Genomic DNA, 20,555 nt, shown 5'->3' with positions numbered 1-20,555 from the left:
ATAAAAAAATATATATATATATATATAACTAATTAATTGAATATATAACTATTTTTCTTCATTCTTCTGAGGATATCATGCGGTTTTTGTAATTTAGCATATCGGGGATATAGTAACAATATTTCATTAGTCATTCCCGAGTTACATAAAACTTGACTTACATAAGAAATCCTTGAACATATCTTACATATGTCGGGGACTTACTGTAGATCTGCTGGAATAGGTGCAGAGAAGGGCAACTAGATTGGCGAAAGGAAAAAAAGGTGCTCTTATCAATAAAGGCTGCAGTTGTGCAAACTGCAGCATCTGGAGACTAGGCACATGCAGAGTGATCTGATTGAGGTGTTGATGGTCTTGAATGGATTAAGTAAACTGACTGTGAATGGCATTCTTCCTCTTGGACTGCACGCATGAGCGGGGCATAAATTTAAGTTTGAGGAAGTAAGGTTTCAGGATAGATGTGTAGAAATTTGCCTTCAGCCATCAGGTTGGTGATTGTTGGAACAGGCTTCCATCTGTTGTTGTGGAAGTGAATGGTAATGGTTTGAATAAATTCAAGGAAGAACTACAGGCTGGCCTCTATTAATGTGATTAATTCGCCCCGCGAGTGCATTGCGCAAAATGGAAATGCATTAATCCAATATAATAATCAATAGGAAAACGTGTAATTGGTCCCGTGACCTTCAGGAATGTCCCTAAAGAATTTAAAATACCTTTTAAATAACTTTATAACTGCATACCGTGTAAAAGATAATAAAAATAATTATAGAATTAAATGTTTATTGCATAAAATATGTCATAAAGAAAGTAACTATTTGTTACAGAAATATTTGAACAGGTTTGGCTTTCTTTTTTTCATCATGCAATTTCCAATAGCCGACAACAAGCGTCTCTAGGCCCTGTCCAAATAACATACTTCTTTCCATGTTGGGATCAACATCCATTACGTTTTGTTTAAGGTTCTCTGCGATATAAAAGATTTTGCCTAGTTCTTTTACCATTACAGGTGACCCCTGCTTAACGCTGATAATTCGTTCCGGAAAAACAGAGCGCTAAGTGAGCACAGCATTCCCATAAGGAATGTGGTGCCCACATTCCTTATGAACATATGTACAGTGAAACTTCCCTTTAACGGACAGCCATGGGTAACGAAAATCTGTCCGTTAGAGAGAAGTGTCTGCTAACAAGAAGTCTGAGGGAGGAAAAAAAAGAAAGAAAGAAAAATCTTTAAAACGTTTAATGTTAAATTAAAATATATTCAGATTTTGAACAATATTTTTGTAAATAATATACAATTACATACAAAAGAGATAAAGAAAAATCATTAAACGTTTATTGTAAAATTAAATTAAATTATATACAGATTTTGCACAATATTTTTGTAAATAATATACATACAATTGTGCTATGCATATTATGACTTTATCTTAAGAAAAATACTTATTTTCACTTATTTTCTTCTGCACCTTCTTCCGGCTGATAATTTTGTTTTCAACATTTGTTTGGAGTGAAGAAACCATCGAAAGTCCTTCAGTATCTTCTTCAGCGGCGAAAAACATTTTTAAATGATTGATTTGTATGGGCGCTTCTATTTTCATCGGTAGTTCATCGTTAATATGTTCTTCGACAGAATGACCTCCTTCCATTTCTTCATCCTCATGAGGAACTTCTTGAAAAATATCGATGATAATGTCGTTGATATCTAGAGCACCATCTTCTGTAGTGAGGTTCGAGTCTATATCTTTGTAGCCAGGATCACTTGTAGCAGAAGTATCGTACATTATCAATAGATGTTGATGTTCTTGTTCTTCTTGGTGCTCCACATTGCTGTTCACAACTTCAAATTTTGTGCTTGAGAAGCCAGACTTTACAAAACAGTTCATGACAGTTTGTTTTCTAATTGCGTTTACTGAAGAGGAAATCCATTGAATCGCATCTAGGATGCTGAGTTTCTTTGCAAGGTCACTTGCACATGTTACATCGTTCATGTTTGCAATGAGATGTCTTAAAACACGTTTTCTGTAGTGAAGTTTAAAATTTTTTATTATCCCTTGATCCAAGGGCTGACGCTCTGCAGATGTGTTTGGTGGCAGAAAAACGATTTGAATGTTGGACAATTCAATGTGCGGTTGAGATGCAGCATTATCCACGAAAAGAATAATTTTTCTGTTTTGACGAATCATGTTTTGGTTAAAGTGACTTATCCATTCGCTCATGATATCTCGTGTCATCCACGCTTTTTTGTTAGACTTCCAGTCAACATTCAAAAGATTCAACTTTATACCCTTGAAACAACGAGGATTTTGTGGTTTTCCTATAACAAGAGGTTGTTCAAAGTCTCCCAGCATATTTTTACACAATAGTACAGTCAAGAATTCCTTAGAAAATTTTCCGCCCTGGCACTTTCCTTTTTTTTGACCCATTGTTTTTTCAGGAAAAGCTTTAAAAAAACAACCCTGTTTCATCACAGATGTAAATATCCTTAGCTTCAAAATCACAACATAAATCTTTCAATTTGACGGTCCACTCTGTTACAACCCCAGTATCAACAGATCCACCTTTACCACTTACGGCTTTGACTTGGCGCATTATAGCCTTAGATGCTAATGCGCCATAAAACCCTAAAACAAACAAACAAACCACTTACGGTTTTCCAAGAAATTTTATGCCGAGTTTTGAACTTGTCTAGCCATCCCACAGAAGCTTTGAACTCATTTACTCCCATAGATTTTGCAACCTCCAAAGCCTTTTCCCTAATAATAGGCTCATTATGGGAATTTTTTTAGCAAGTGCGCGACAAATTTGAAGCCCAACAGTTTTCAGGAATGATTTTTTCATTTATGTGTTGCCAAAATTGTTTGAGCAGTTCATTTTTTTTCTTTAGGATGTCGCTTAAAAATATTCAAAATCGGGAAGATGCAGATCTTCCCGATTTTGAATTTTGCAGTGAGATTGCGAACACTTTTTTTTGCTGATCATACGCATTAATGAGTTCGACTTTATCTTTTAAAGTTAAATGTTTACGAGAAGACATTGTGCACTTCATACGACACTGAACAAAACTGAAAACTGAAACTCAAAAGACGAAAGGCCGACAAAATCCCCTGCACACACCGAATTCATCAGAAGTTTTACACGTGCCTTAAAATTCTTGAAAAAGGGTTTAGAACCGCGATGTAAACCTTGATAAAATTCAGAGAATCGGAAATAGAAAATAAACACACGATTGAGGCAATACGTGGAGAAACGTTCCTAGAAAAAGGGCCGTGAGTTCGCCCGCTGTCCGTTATTGGGAGATCAAATTAAGTGCTAATCTAAACGAAACAGTGCAGATTGCCTGTCCGCATCTGTTACAGAGAATGTCCGCTAGACAGAAGCTGAGAACACGTTGAAACCAATAGAGTAGAGTTGTGGAATTTGAAAATATCGGTTAAAGAGAGGTGTCCCTTAGAAGTTTCACTGTATTTGTGAGTTGTGGTCGGTGCCATAAGATATTTCCTAATCAATAATAAATGGTAGTAAAAAGATGCACAAATATCGGTCAAAATATTTAATATTCAAATATTTGTACGTATAGAATATTCTGCATTACATACATATATAATTATGTGGTAACTACTTACTACTCAAAAGTAAACTTAAAATTCCAATTAAAATAATGAATTTAATTGATGAATTTAATCATGAAAAATGTGTCGATTTTGGGTTGAACTTTGACCCTCTTCCAAATAAACTAAAAGGGGTATTAATTTTAAATCCCCTGCAGCATTACCACCCAACAAAATCAGCCGATCCTTCGCCACTTTGAAAACTGGCATGTTTTTTTCTTCTTTCAATATGAAACTTCTTTTAGGCATTCGTTTCCACAAAAGTTCTGCTTCATCTATGTTAAAAACTTTTGAGAAGTATAACACATAATACCCCTATTCAATAATTTTAACAAGTTCTTTTTTGAAAGTTTCGGTTCCTTGATCTGCACTAGCTGCTTCTCCCGGGATTTTAAATCTATTCAACCAGCCCTTACCAGTTTTAAATGGTTCCAAATTTTTTTTTTTTTTTTTTTTTAAGGTGAGTTTTCTTCAGATGATCATATTGGCTAATTCTCTCTCTTTTTTTTTTTTTTTTTTTCCCTTCCTTCCTCTTTTTTCCAATATTTAACTTAACTGAATTCTGCATTGCAATATTATCTTCAATAAAATTAAAGTCTTTCCATTTCAATCCTAATAGCGGGCCTAGTCCTACTTGCTTTCTGTGGAACAGCTATCTTTCCCGCTGCTAAAATCAATTCTTTATTTTTTTGATAATTGTTCTTATAGTTAAAGTTGCAACTCCTAAATTATGGCACACATCTGCTTGTCGTTGACCGGAATCGATTCACTTCAAAACATCTAATTTAATTTTCAAATTCAGTCTTTTTCTTACATTTATTGTCTTCGTACTGCACCCAGACGTTGCTTTTTCATTCCTATCAGCCATTATTAGCTCTTCGAAAATGTAAATGCATTGGTTGCATTAATTACGATACAATGTTCAAGTAAACTGTCCGTTAAGCACGATGTCTAACTGTACTGAGTGATGACTAGACTTCGAATAAATGCACATAACGCAAATATTACAAGCAATATACTTGATCATTTTTTAAAATGTTGATCTTGGAACTACGTAACAAGTCACTGTACTGCAATTAAATTAGTGTGTGAGAAAATTTCACCGAGGGTGGGAAAATTTCTCAAATCGGCGTGGGAAACGTTTTAATGCTGTTTTGCTATTCATTTTCAAGCTATCGACTCCACCAAATGAAACGATTTCGTTAAATATGTCAAAAATGCAATCTGTAAAAGAGCATTTTAGTGATCTGTGACAGTGTTATAGTCGGATATGGGTTATAATATAAGAACAGCGTTATAGCGAATCAGCGTAAAGCGAGCCGCATTGTAACGGGGGCCTGCTGTATCTCCTTTGCGGTAACATTTTCATCTGGCTCACACTCTTTTTTCTTCAGCTTCTTCGTACGCATGCTGTTCCTCTATTTGACAGCGATTCTCGAATGTTAGCCGTATCCAAGCCTTTGAAACCAAGGTCATTACTAATATTAGTTATGTCTTCAATAACTTTTTGAACTGCATCTTTGAAGCCAGTAAAATTGTTTGTGCAATAGGGTAAAAGATGCTTCCAAACTGCTCTCATATTACTGGCTGTCACTTCTTCCCATGCTTCATGAATGTTTTCGATGGCCAATCGAATGTTATATTTTTTCCAAAATTCTGGTACAGAAATTGCATTATCTCCTGTTGTAGCTTCAGGCGCGTGTGCAAATGTTCTATGGAGATAGTAAGATTTGAAAGTTGCAATCGTCCCTTTGTCCACAGGTTGCAATAACGAAGTCGTATTCGCAGGTAAAAACAACTTTCACGTTTTCATTTCAGTCGCCATTCAGAATGTTCAGGTGGATGTCCAGGTGCATTATCTAAAAGCAACAGAGCTTTAAAAGTAAGGTTATTTTTCTTGCAATAGGCTTCAACTGTTGGACAGAAATCAGATGTAAACCAGTCTTCAAATAGGGCTTTGGTCATCCATGCTGTTTTATTTGATTGCAAAATGATTGGAAGAGTTCGATGGCTGTATCCTCTTAAAGCCCTAGGATTTTGTGTACAGTACACAAGGATAGGCTTCAATTTAAAATCACCTTCAGCGTTACCTCCTAATAAAAACGTTAGTCAATCTTTTGAGACTTTATACCCAGGTAGTGATGCTTCATTTGCAGCCAAATAAGTTTTAGTTGGGATCCATTTCCAAAATAGGCCCATTTCGTCTATATTAAATATTTGCCGATTGTTGTTCTCCATCCTGAATGATTTTTTTTTCTGCAGGAAATTTGGCCGCTGTATCTTCATCAGCAATAGCAGCTTTCCCTGTTACTTTAACATTATGAAGTCCTGCTCGATTTTTGAAATGTTCAAACTATGCTGAACATTTCTAACATTTCAAACTACGCTGAACATTTCAACAAACATTTCAGTCTCCCCTTGATATTCTATTTTTTTGAGCTTAGTAAAAATGTTAATAGCTTTGCTCTGGATATTGTCCTTAGATAATGGAATTCTTTTTTGATTGCAATCTTCTATCCAAATTGATATAAGACTTCCATTTCAATCATTATTGGAGTTCTGTTTCTGGTATTTTGTAAAACAAAAGAAGTTGATGAAACTTAACCTTTCTCTTTAAATTCGTCCTTATGGCTCAAGATAGTTAGTACGGTAGACTCACTATATCCTAGATCTCTTACGATTTTTTCATGGTTTGCACCACTTTCATGTTTTTTTAATAACTTCAAGTTTTTCAGCTAAAGTAAAAAAAAAAATTTTTTTTTTTTTTTTTTTGTTGCAACCACATCGTTTTTCACTCTTTCTTTTATCCATAATTAACAGGGACAGAAAATTAGATTTTTAAACACGTCTGCATGTTACTTTATTAGCATGAGACAAACAAGTAACACGTCTACTTCCGATGGTTGATGGAACATACTGAGGTGGGCAGCAGGCAAATGCTTGTTTATTGGTCATCAGACTCTTAGTGCGCGATTCGAATCCTTTTCAACTATCACATAAAAAAATATCGCAGTAACTGAAAAATTCGTTATTCAAACTCGCATTATGCGAGGCCTGTCTGCAGACAGATTCTTGGAGAGTTTGGATGGGAGAGGTGTAGGATTTTTTTTTGTTGATGCTAAATATGCTTGCTTTCTTGCATCATTTGCCTCTACTACTACTACTACTATTTCGAATTGTGGAAAATTAGCAGCACACAGTTTGATTATTATATGTTGGTGGAAAATAATTCTAATTATGCATTCATCCTAATTAAGTTTAATCAGTCAGCCTTGGGGAAAAAAAAGGCCAAAATGTCAGAAGGAAGGGATTCTTATTTAAATTAATGTATGCCAGAATAACTGCTATGGTGTATTTAATTAACTACAATTTTGGGAAAACTGGCATACAACCAGCTCAACAATATCAGTGGTTGCATTCTCAGATTCAAATTCAGATGTCAAATTAAATTGGTTAATTATTTCAGTGTTAATTTTCATTAGTAATTGTGAGTAATATCAAATTATATCAGTGTTGTTAATATTAATTAACGTAATTAGTTATAAATGAAGCTAGTTTATTAAATTTTTTTTGTTACATTTTATTAAATACTGCTTGTGTTATTTTTGTTTTGTATTGTTTATGGTTTACATCAGTTTGAATGTAATTTGGAAATCTGTATACAAGCGTAATTTTATACCTTTTGCACTTAATTTTACACTTTTTCTGTCTGTATCGAAAACATACAGTTCTACAATTATGGGGGGGGGGGGGTTAATACACAAATGTTTTTAAAGGATAAATAAATACTCCATAAAGAATTTTTACAAATTAATTTATAAATAAATCACTCTTTTAATATTAAAAAAAAGAAAAAAAAACACACACAAAAATGAGTTTGAACTGATGAGAAGTAACTAGTGACGTTATCACTCGACTACTGAAATTAGTTGAATAATGATTAGTAAATTCTTATTTGAAAATTTTGTTGTTGTTATTCTGTATTTTATAGGATTATTGTTTCAAGTATAGCAATAATAGTTCTTGTGAATTTTATAATTTCAATCAGGGAGCCAATATAATACATATCACAGTTTAGCAATACAGAAAATCTCTCCAAAAAGGGTTTCCCAATGCATGAATTGTTTCTCAGCCCTTGCATTGGTGCCTCTGTTTTCTGTGCATTTTAATGGAGCTACTGGAGTCAACATTATTGCCTGTGAGAGTGTCCACCTATACTACAGGCACTCCTCTACTTACGTACAACTCACACAAAGCACAAAGCTGATGTTATGTTTGGTTATAAGCTCAGTTTTAAATGCCTTTGTGATATTTTTCTAAAGCAGATTGCTAGAGGTCACTACCATAAAACAATAAAAACAATTAGCAGTTTCCAGTTTATTGGGCTTTTCCGTTAGTGCAATCTATTATAAACAGGTTGTAAACTCGATCTTATTGCATTTGCGATAATCCTGATAACTGGAATTCTGTGGAATTTTATGTTGTTATGGTGAAATGTGCTTCCCCTTCACTGAAATCTTTAATCATTAAAAAAAAAAAAAAATTTCAGAATCTTCTCTTCATTCCTATTTTTTAGCTTCATAAAGTTGTTACTCCATAATCTCACTTGCACGTATTGTGTTAATTTCAATTTGTGCTTTCAGTGTCCTTTGTTATTGATTGCTTATTTTCTTACTGTTTTAAATTTTGCGACCAGAAAAAAAAAGTTATCAGTTAGTTACACTGTTAAATAAGCTATGTACATAAGCATAAATTTATTTTTATTTTGCTAATTTGTGGGAAATATTCTTCTGGTATTCGCGCATCATTTAATTTTGTTAATTGGTGGAAGTAAAATGTAAATTTGTGCTCTATATCTTTACTTTTATAGCCTCTGGATAATATTGTGAACTGAATTAAAATTCAGTTTGCAAACGTGATTACAATGACCGGCGCTTACTACATATCATATAGTAAACGGTATTTTATTTTGGAGAGTCCATTGTAAAGTGATTTGATTGTAAATGAAATTAAATTACATTTCGTATTTAGATTAAATTAATTTTGAATAAATACTGTACTCTACATTATTATTCATTGTATGGTTTTTCAGCCTCCTTTAACTCGGTTACAAATCATAAAATGCTGTACATGAAGTTTGTTGGGGGTTATAATCTCTGTGTGTTGTACTGTATATGTATTTTTTATCAACAAGACTGAAGTTGGACTTAAGTACATGAAAAAAAAAAAAAAAAACCGATTAAGTACATAAGTTGAGGAGTGCCTGTACTCTGTGGCTCTAAAGTAATGTGAACATCAGTGGTTTGTGCAAGCACCTTATGACTTGCATATCTAACTGTAATTAGCAAAAATACTAGAGTGCTATGTTACTAAGTTTATTGGATGAATGCCAATGTTAAAAGAGACGTCCCCTCCCCCATTTTTTTTTACAAAAATTACAAGTATTAAAAAGTAAATAATATCCGAAAATATGGATATTCTCTTTTCGAAATGTATATGCAGTTACAAATAACATGATGTTTGTTTTGATGCACAGCTCACGCACACGGAGCTGCATAGCTATTATGGTTGCAGAAATGAAACTCATTAATCTGTTATGTGTGAGAAATCAAAAAAGATTTTGTATACCTTGTGAATTTGTTGAGAATTTTTAACATTTTAAATTCCCCAACTGGGAACCTCCCCCTCCTTAAAGTATTTATTATCATTCTATTCAAATTGAATACATGCATTCAGATACTAGAAGATACACAGTACCTGTGCTAGGAAATTGTCCATTTTGTATCGTTATCATTAATTTCTTTTTTCTCCTCCCCTCTTCCTGTAGTGTAAACAAATTGGATTACAGGTTCACCCATATAATGTAAGTGGCACTTACGTGACGTCTCCACCATTTTTCACGTAGTTCTTGGAGAAGTGAATAGAAAATATAACAATACTGAATTTTGCCCAACACCAGCAAATTTTTGTTATGACAGTGTTTTCCTGTGAGGTTTTGGCAGTTTTTTCATATTATACATACATACCAGTCACAAGTCGTTGGAGCCAATTCAGAGTGTGAATTTTATTGTAGTAGTATTTTGAACACTTCATACTAAAATGTTAATAAAACTTTGTCGGTCAAGGAACAATAGCATCTTCCAAATACATCACATTTCAAAGGGTCATGTCAGGTTTCCACATATGAAGTTATGTAGTACCAACTACTGTGTGGTACTACATTTAGGGTAGTAGAAAATGAAAAATATCTGGGAGTAATTGTGCAGTCAGATATGAAGTTTTCTGAACAATGCAGATAGGCTTGCAGAGCAGGTTATGGGATATTGCCAATGATATACAGGAATTTTGTTAGTAGGGAAAAGGAGGTGATTATCCCTTTCTATAATGGCAGTGGTCAGGCCACACCTTGAATACTGCGTACAGGTCTGGAGGCCTCATTTTAGGAAGGATGTTGAGTTGCTTCAGTGTGTACAGAGTAGGGAGACAAGATTGGTGAGGGGAACGAAGGGTCCTCTTACCACGAAAGGCTTAATTGCTGCAAATTGCACGTGTATAAGGCCTTGAATGGTTGAGCACGCTGAATTCTGAATTCTTCCGCTTGCTCAGATTATGAACCTGAGGGGGGCCATAAATTCAAATTGAGGAAGGACAGTTGTAGAATAGATGTGTGGAGATTTGCCTTTAGCCAGTGGGTGGTTAATTGCTGGAACAAACTTCCATCTGTTATGGAAGTTGATAGCTTAAAAAAATTCAAGGAGGAACTGGACAAACTTTTAGAGGGAATGGATGTGTGAATTTTTTTTTTTTTTTTTGGCTGTTGCTACATAAGCTCATTCACTTGCTTTCTTGCATCACATGATTCTATTACTGCTACTATTTGTAACTTGAAACCCAAAATTTGGTATCACCTTATATTCAAACTCAACTTTTACTTGAGTATCTACAGTAGGTAGGACATAAACAGGTAGTTCCTGACTTTACGAGTTAATTCGTTCCTATCGTGCTCTTGTAAAGTGGGAATTTTTTTCCCATTGACATAATGTTAAAAATAGGGGTTATGTTCTCAACAATTAAATTAGTTTATATTTAAACAATGACTGATTTATCCAAAGAAATGAAAATGTAGCCTGTAAGAAATTATCTATGACTTACAAATGTTAAAGAATGTTTATTGTTCATCATCATCGACTAAATGCACACTCTTTGATCACTCATTATTGACTTGGCACTCGGTTTGTTACACAAGGAGTCGTCTTCTTCAGAAATGCTTCAAGAGGTGTTTGTTTCCAAGATAATGTTCTCTCTTTATAAATTTCAATAGCATGCATAAGCATTTTTAATGGAATGCACAAATTGCAACTAACACGATTTGTGCTGAGTAACAAGTTTACAAAGCTTAAAGAAAAAGAAATGAAGAGAAGATTCTGAAAATTTATCTGTTTTTTGTACAATTGAAGATTTCAGTAAAGGGGGAACACATTTCACCATAATAACGCAAGAAACAACACAATTCCAGTTATCGGTATTTTTGCAAATGCAGTAACATCGAGATTACTGCCCGTTTATAATTGCTTGCAGTAACAGAAAAGCCCAATAAACTGGAAAGTGCAAATTGTTTTTGTTTTATGATCGTGACCTCCAGAAATGTGCTTTAGAAAAATGCTACAAAGGCATTCAAAATTGGTTCTTATAACAGAACATATGATAACGATGAAAGTGTAGTGCATTTTAATGACTTGAATCAGTAACTAATAGAATTTACATTGTAAAACGACCTTTTAGAGAGTTATATAGTGAAAATTTCAACTTCCAAGGTCATGGAACGAATGATCAAAAAACAGTGTGTTATTGGGTTCACATTATGATATTTTCACGATATGATGGTGTCTCTGGAACAGATTAATATCATAAAGTGGGTACACTTATTTGAATAGCTACGCACGTAGTCTGAAATGTGGTATTTATGAATGTTTAACAATCAATTTTTGCAATTAATGTTCGTATTTTCTATTTTGTTGATACTTGATACTTGGAAAAACAAAAAAAAAAAAATAAAATAAACCACTCATAAAGCAGTAACTGCCTGTATATATGACAGAGAGGAAGGGAAATGAGTGAAAGGAAGATTTGATTGGAAATTTACTCACCATTTCCATGAAATGGCGAATAAATTAGCTAGTTTTCATTACCATTGTGTATCTAAGTAGACTATCCGTCTTATGCAAAAGCAGCCTTGCTGATAATGATTTAATATTTTGAAAATAGGGTAATATGATAATTAATATTTATTATCCTAGCAGAGGTGGTACCTACATTTGTGGCAAACATGGTGGCAGGGGCATCTGACAGGTACCATGGGCATCTGACAGGTACCATTTTCTTTTGAATTTCTGTAATTCTTCAAAAAAAAAAAAAAAAAAAAAAAAAAAACATTTAAATCGTAAAATAGAAACCTCAATCTCTTTGGCACTTTCATTTTTCCAGTTTAAGAGATTTAAGTGCATGAAATTTTGTACACTTATGCCGATATATATTCTGCTTATGTATATAAATATTAAAAAACGTGTGTGTGTGTAATACTATTAATTGCTTCCATTTTCAGGTTTGTTATAAATTTTTTTCAAATTTGATATTATGTATGCTGCTTCCCTTAGAGTAGTGTCCATCTTCAGGGGATATAGAGATTTGCCTTCTTGTCTTTACTATGCAAAAACAATAATTCTTTCAAAAACAACCAGGGTAAGACTGCAGATGTATAAATTAGATTGAATTAGTAGGAGGTGGAAAAAATATATAAACTGCTGAAAGTATAAACAAACACAGCATCGGCACTTGTCTGGTACAATGCCAGTCTTTAGCAAAAAGTCAAATACAACCACTCCCTGGCTTGTAATACTTGAATTACAGAAATTCGACTTTACATAATTTTTTTGCCGGCTGGTGCAAACTTAAAAAAATTGTGGAAACGTATTATGCATCCCGTAGGAATAAATAGAGGTGTCATGGAAATATCGTTATGTCAACCCAATAACACATTGTTTTTTCTTTGGTAATTCGTTCCAAGACCTCAGAAGTTGAAATTTTCGCTATATCACTAAGCTATTTATCTCTTTAAAAGGTCATTTTTATAATGGAAATTGCACTACACTTTCATCATTATCATATGTTCTGTTATAAGAATCATTTTTGAATGCCTTTGTGATATTTTTCTAAAACACATTTCTGGAGATCACTACCATAAAACAATTTGCACCTTCCAGTTTATTGGGCTTTTCTGTTAGCGCAATCTATTATAAACAGGTAGTAAACTCAATCTTATTGCATTTGCGATAATCCTGATAACCGGAATTGTGTTGGTTTTTTTTTTTTTTTTTTTTGTTATTATGGTGAAATGTTTCCACTTCACTGAAATCTTCATTCATATAAAAAACATAAATAAATTTTAAGAATCTTCTCTTCATTCCTATTTACAATGGTAAACGGAAAGGAACCAATGGAAAGTGGAAGTGCTAGGAAACAAAACAAAATTGATTTGGAAATGAAGATTGATTAATTAAGAAATATGAAGCAGGACAAAGTTTATCATCTATTACACAGAATTAGGTCTCGCTGCTTCAACAGTGAATAATATTTTAAGCTACAGTATGTGTATAAAAGAACGTGTTAAAGGGTCAATACACATTTAAGATCAACGGTGATCACAAAACAGTGTTCAGGTGCTATGTCTTAGATGGAAAATCAGATTCAGAAGCAAGTGCCCCTAAGTCCAACGGCTATTCAAGCAAAAGCAAGAAGTATTTACGAAGAAATTAAGGATAAGTACTGCAAACCCCAAGGCAAGTTTGTGGCATGCAACGGGTGGTTTAATAGGTTCAAGCATCGCGCTGGTTTGCAAAACATTAAAGTACGCGGCAAAGTCGCCAGTGCCGATTCTGCAGCTGCAGAGAAATTTTGTGATGTGTTGGAAAAACCCCTTCTAAATCTCCACATCCTTAACTTCCATAATGGCGTGCTTATCAGCTGGAGAGTTAATTTAATTAAGGTAAAACTTGTTAGCATTATGCCTGTCTTCTCTCTCTTTCTGTAATTTTAAAATTTTTGTAATTTTTCCTGCGCATGAGATAAAATAAATTGAATAAATAATTCTATTTACATGTTCATCGAACATTTCTTTTTTGCTTCAATCAAATTTGCGAGTGCTGCATAAACATTTAGGGAAATTCCAACTTACATAGAGTTCCACGGAACACAACCTTTACTTAAGTCGAGGAGTGGCAAAGATAGTGGCAGAGCACCTGACAGGTTCTTGCACAGTTTTTGTATGAAAGCTGAAAAAAAAAAAATCATCAGAAATTATTACATTAAAAGCATAATTGTATTTAGGAAGGGAGAAAATTTTTCAGAATTGTAATCACTGATTAACATTTAATGCGGGAATGCTGATTTCTAGAGGCACCTGTCAGGTGACCCACCACCACCTGAAGTAAATTTTGTCATTTAGGGGAGGCAGTTTACAGTTTGAGTTCCCAGTAAATATTTTAAAGAATTAATTCTTAATGAAGTCATTATTGATGTGAATATTCAGAAGAGATAAATTAATTTCAGCTTTTAATTTATTTAAAATTTATTTTTAGCTGAATTTGCAACATATTTGAATTACTGCAGATCTCTACGGTTTGATGAAAAGCCAGACTATTCTTATTTAAGACAACTTTTGCGAAATCTTTTTCACAGGCAAGGATTCACATATGATTATGTTTTTGATTGGAATATGCTGAAATTTGTAAGTACAGATATCTCTCTTTGGTAAGATTATATTCAGAACTTATTATTATGAAATATCCTGTATTTTTCAATGTATCCTCACAGTCTGCTGTATTACTATTTGCACTTCAGTCATTTCCAGAAAAATTGATATGCTACATCTCCATTTGCATTTCATTTTTTGCTATTCCGAGGAAATAGAAAGATATATTAAGCATACTGAAAAACTAGAAGTTCTAAAAACAATTCAAAAGGTTGTGTAATTACTATTTATTTAAAAAAAAAAATTACTTGAATTGTATAAATATAATACAAAAACAGAAATCATTCATATGAAGTTAAAATGTATTAGTTTCTTAATTTGCATAAATGAATTTTATATAGCAGTTATTTATAGGAAGTACTTCCAGAAATTAACATTTGCATTACAACACAAATTTTTTTTTTTTTCTTTCTTTCTGGCACCATGGTGCTGTGTATGCCCTTATACTTCACCTGGCAGAGAGGATTTGATCCCATTGCATTGAAGGAAATTGGTACCAGTAGCGTCAACACCAGATATTGTGTAAATTCTTTGTCTTGAGCTTATGTCCCATTTTTCTTTCATTTGGATCTTCCATATTTGACTACATCTCCTTTGATCCCTATATATTTTGCTAGCCTTTGCAAACCGTTGCAACAAGAACAGCTGTAACACGGGAAAAGCCCTTTCTGACATCCCATAAAGAACTTGTCTATTGTTACTGAATTTTGTGCTATGCAGTATCACCAGATTTGTTTATTGATAAGGATTTCTGCTTATTATGGAGTTGTCTGTTTTAGATTTATTAAGCAGTATTTGTAGCAGTAGATGTTTGTGTTTCAGTGATGGATAAAGGTATAAAGATGAATTGGGTTCACAGTAAGAAATTAAATTTAGTAGTAATAAAAAAATATAATAATAAAAAATATCTGTACAGTGTTAGTACCTGGTAGGGACACTATAGGTTATGGCTACTGAGCAGCAGGCATCAGATGCAGAAACTGTTATATTATATCTTTGTTGCAATCAAACTTATTATAGAAATGTATTATTTTCCAAATTTTCTTGCTTGAGTTAAATATTAACTTCAATAGGTTAGCTGTAGTTAACCTCAAACACTTTCCTAAGTTATTACAAGGATCTGAAGTTTAGTAATTAGCAGAAATTGTGATGATTAACATCGATTTCATTTGAGTATCTATAGAGTTGGCAATGAAAAAGGATTACTAGTTAAAAGGACTGTGTATCTTTCATAGTATAACTGTACCTCCATCTCACACACACACACACACCATGAGCCGAGCTCTCAGACAAAAGTTGTAGTTTACCCATAGGTTGATGGAAGAAAGTAAAAAAAATTCTGATATTTTGATAAGGCATTTTGATTATGACGATAATAGACTTGTGTAATAAGTACACTTTCTCTATATTAAGACACAAATTCTGATAAACCTGAAAAAAAAAAAAAAAAAAACTAATAGCACTACAAATCCTTTTATATGCTAATATATAAGTATTGGTATATAAAATTAAAGGGGAGAGACACAAAAATATGTGCCTTCTTCTGAGATGAAATTAAAATTGAACAACTTTAAAAACTTACAGGTTATATTGCTGCCATATGACTATGGTCAGGCACAGTGACTTTCCTGTTGATTTCCTTCCAGTTCAGGATATGTTTGGACACATTTGTTTCATGTGTGGTTCCATTCCTCAAGTCTCTTCCATATCTGCTATTTACTCTTGTGATTTGGCAGTGTGCCAAGCCAGTCATTTAAGTGTTGTTGGGTCTTTCTGTTATATGTAGTGATGTGTTATGTTGTAGTATTGTTACGACTCACCTCTTAGCTAGCTACAGGGTGATAGCCATCATCTCTAACCATGAGGTACACTAAATCTGAAAAATGTTTACTGGGCTAGACTCTTGTTCTAAACTGTAAGAAGCTAGACTTGGGGAGGGGGGCTTGGAAATCCAACAGTCAGCCGAGTCTGACCTTAGAAGATCGCAAAGCAAGAATATCCCATCCCAGTGGAGGGATGATTGAAGGTATCAGTGAGTAATCTACCCTTCAAGGGATAGGCCAGCAAAGAGAACTAGGTGCATATCCCAAGGTGTTGAGAGAACCCACCCCGGAAAAAATGGAGGGTTAGCGAAGCAAGCAAGTCTTTCGAAGAGAGAACAATCCAGCTGCATTCGATACCACCTTGGCAGGCACCCAGGGTCAGAAATGTGTAATCACACTCAGGAGGTTCTGGAGTCAGTAAGTCTTTGTTGATTGTTCCAGGGTTGGGGTGGGAACAGGCTCTCTAGGTAGGAATTGATTTGGAACAGGTCTGGGCATGTATTATCAGTGCACAAGTAAATACTGCATTTGCAAAGTTGGAGAAGGTCCCCCTGGAAAGATCATAATAGAGAGTTGCATTTCTGTGATCAGCATAAATATGGCATATGAAGAGCAGATTGGCCCAGTCCTCTTCTAGTCAATAACTGCAGAGGGTGATTTGAATAATTCCAAGATCTGCTTGCTTCCTTAACCTGTAAACAAGAATTTTGGGTATAGTCCTGGGGTAAGCCAAGGTTGCCCCATACTACATGTGGGGCAGCCACATGTAGTATTGACCTGGGATATTTTGGTGGGTTCTAGGTATTTTTGCCGTAAGCATGTATGCCGCAAGCATTTTTGTCGCATAACATTTTTGCCATAAGGCAATTTTGCCATAAAAGATAAAATAATGAAAAATAAAAGAGGGACATTAAAAAGGACATAACGAAACATGAAAAATTAATAACAAAATTAAAAAGACTTTATTGTGAAAAATGAAAATACAAAATAATTCAATACATTTAAAATGGGTGTAGATTCCTGGCAATACTGTGCAAATAACTGATTTTATTTTGTGGATCATACCTAAGCACTTGTCTTCAAAGTATTTCGTTTATAGTATTATACATTTTTTTTGCTTGTTGATTTGTCTCCTTGTTTGGCATTGCACTTTTTCTTTTTCACTAAAATTTCTTTCTTCATTAAGAGAGCTATCAGTTTCCAAATATTAGGATGCATATTTGTAACTGAGCTTTGTATTGCATTGTGAAAGCCTTCTACTCTGCTGTTTGTTCTTGCCATATTGTCAGGTGTCCATTGATAGACGTTCCAAAGTTCTATGGGAAATGTGGGTTCAACTCCTGCATCTTCGAGGTCCTCGGCCTCTTTCTCCTCCAATGTTAGTGTGTTTTAAAATAAATCAACTCTTGGGGCAAATCATTGTCATCTGTAGCTCGATAAAGCTATCAATAATGTCACTAACTGGAAGAAATGCATTTAATTTTCATGTTAAATTTGGCATCTGTTTGATAGGGCAACTTTTGTCCGATATCAATGATTTTGTGGTAAATGTTTTTTGCCATATGAAACAAACAGCCAGTTATATTGTTGTTGGGTATATGTTAGAGAAAGCGACAATACTTCCTTTCTCAAAGTTGATCATTAAGGATTCAGGATCTAATGTCGGACATTAGATCATGAATCTGCTGTAAGTCTCTTCAGATTTCTCTGGAAGTAAAATGAACAGATGAGGGATGCTGCTATTTCTTATCATTATATGTAATGTATATAACTGGTAGTCAATCTGGACTACATTTAAATGTTCCATCACATGCCAAGTCCTTATATTTCACCAAATCATCTAAGCCAGATTCTGTGCCAAATGCCAAAATTCTGTCTACATCATGTTCTCCACTGTCAAATAACAAAAAGTTTACACCATTTTCAAGAAACTTATACTCATCAGGAATTACATAACCATTTCTTTCTTTGGAGATAGGAGGAGCTTGATTCTTCTTTTGCCTCCAACTTCTAATATTGTGTGATAAATTTGGTAAAGACATTTTGCTGTTGGATCTAAATTACCTAAAGAATCAATAATTAATGCTCTCGAAGACTGTTGCGAATTAGTAGCTGCTCTTATGTTTGCCCTAGCTTGGTAAACTTTTGGTTTTGACGGGTAGGAGGGATGACTGTGCTCACTGAAGAATTGGCAATCTGAAATGTTATCATTTTCTAGTATAGTATGCAAGCTGCCTTTACACTGTCTTATTTCACACTTCCAGTAATTTTTATCACTGTATTTTCTATCAAGTCGATATACATAGTTGTTTATCATCCACTGTTTTAAGACCACCACGTCTACTCATCACTGTATAGACCATTATGAGGGCTAAGATTTATATAATATAAAAATGGGGGTTCCGCAAGAACTTCGTCAATGGAGAAATGAAACCAAACTGTCAACCAGTTATTTTCTTTTTTTATTTTATTTTTTTATTTTATTTTTTATTTACTTATTTTTATTTTTTATTTTATCCATGGATACCTGGTTGATTTGTCAACTGAGAAATGAAACCAAACTGTCAACCAGTTATTTTATCTTTTACGGCAAAAGTGCTTGTGGCAAAGATGTTTACGGCGAAAATACTGGGCATGATTTTGGCAACATGCTCTGTGGAGGAGCATCCCAGCATGCTTGTTGGAGAGTTGAAGACTCTCAGAATGAAGCCCCTTTTTTTTCATGTTGATTGTGGTGGTGAAGTTAAGCTCAATGTCATGCGTGTGCTCAGGAATAATCCTCAGCACATATAAGATTTCTACATGTTGAACCTCAATATCTACAGGAGTTTCCTTTGAGGACCTGAAGGACAACAGTAGAAACTGTTCTGCATAATCTAGAAATGTTTAGAAACATGGAGCTTTGTGGTAGTTGATGCTTTCAAGTTTAGAGGCTATTTGATACCATGCACCAGCACCATAACAAATAATAGGCAGGAAAACACAGATATACGTGAGGTTTAAGGCTATGCCCTTTAGTCTCCATTCCTTCCTGGTGACATAGATATCTTTCCTGTGTAGTTCTTTAGCTTTTGCTTATGATAGAGGGCATTAAGGCAGAAAGAAGGTCTTGTGATCCACAAAGACTCAGATATTTACAAGAGAGACAATATTTAATGGTATTGCCTTGATACCTTGATACTTTATAGTGAAAGGTCTTGTAGTGGCTAGAGTTCTTTCCTTTATGAACATTGTGGACATCTTTGATGGAGAAATGTTAAGCTTTTGATCTGTCACCCATCTGGCAAGCTGAGAAGAAACAAGGTTTGGTTTATCTTCCAGGTTAACTCTGAATCAAGCAAAAAGAAGGAAATCACAGTTGCCTTGCCTTGCCTTGCCTTGAACAGAGTTCTAGAAAATTCCCCCAAAGAGTGTCTAAGATTATCCTCCCCAAGACTAAGAAATGTGGATATTGTAGATGATGTCTTTACTAATGCTTTTCTCTTGCTTGTACATTCTAGGAAGTTTGGTGTTGTTTGGTTGGCTGCATTCCTGGTTGGAAGTGATCCTTGCTGGCCAACTTTATAGTTCTCCATGGCATCTAGGGCTTCACTATACATTGCTATTTGTCACTCATTTGGAGAGGTTTAGGATCAGTACCCATCAACAAATGGAGGAATTTCTTCTTCAAATGAGGCTGTGGTTAGTCGATCGCAAGCAGGACTAGATTTTCATGTGAGTTATTTTGATTTAGAATTTTAATAGCACCCAAGCAACCATGCTGGTGCATGGCTGCTTGGGTGCTATTAAACTCTTGCAGAATACTTGCAAAATAAACACTCCTTTTGCAGTTCTGAAGGAGACAACACTCAAGATTAGTCATCAGTGGCAAAATTAACCACAGCCAAAAGCATTCTAAGCAATAGCTTTGAGTTAGTAATAAAAGCTTTTTTGTTCCTTTTTTAATAGAAATATTAGCAGAGTGCAAGAAAGCCAGAGGCTTTTGCTGCACAAGCCAAAAAAAAAATATAAATATACAGGGTGTTCGGAAAGTCACTATACACCTGTGTGACATCATTGTGTAAAAGGATTGAGATATTCTTGATTTCATCTTCATTTTCAACCAAATGAGGATGAAATCAAGACTGGATGGTTTCAGCAAGCTTCTGCCACTGCCCACAGTGTGCTACACAGTGTGATGCTCCTACGCAAAATTTTTCCTGATTGAATAATCTCAAAAAATCTGTGGTCCCCTCGTTCACCAGACTTGAATCCTAATTTTTATCTGTGATAAGCAACAAAAAATTCAGTTTACAGAGAAAACCCATGATCACTTCA

The 20,555-nt window shown here is 34.3% G+C and overlaps 1 protein-coding gene across 4 annotated transcripts in view; it reads left to right on the top strand.

Annotated features, from left to right (window-relative positions):
• dco (discs overgrown casein kinase 1) overlaps positions 1-20,555 on the top strand; it is a 238,541-nt gene that overhangs the window by 163,633 nt on the left and 54,353 nt on the right. For 3 of the 4 annotated variants that reach the window (XM_090387640.1, XM_090387642.1, XM_090387643.1), the window contains exon 6: positions 14,243-14,391. In XM_090387640.1, coding sequence (XP_090243766.1) covers positions 14,243-14,391 — 149 coding nt within the window. Of the gene's footprint in view, positions 1-14,242; positions 14,415-20,555 lie in introns of all 4 variants that reach the window. The other variant, XM_090387641.1, reaches the window with a different exon arrangement.

The sequence above is a fragment of the Mastigoproctus giganteus genome, chromosome 13 (genome assembly GCF_048544385.1).
Source record: "Mastigoproctus giganteus isolate SK-2022 chromosome 13, ASM4854438v1, whole genome shotgun sequence".
NCBI lineage: Eukaryota > Metazoa > Arthropoda > Arachnida > Uropygi > Thelyphonidae > Mastigoproctus > Mastigoproctus giganteus.
Note: the sequence above shows the minus strand (reverse complement) of the source record. Positions and strands in the feature narration are given on the sequence as shown.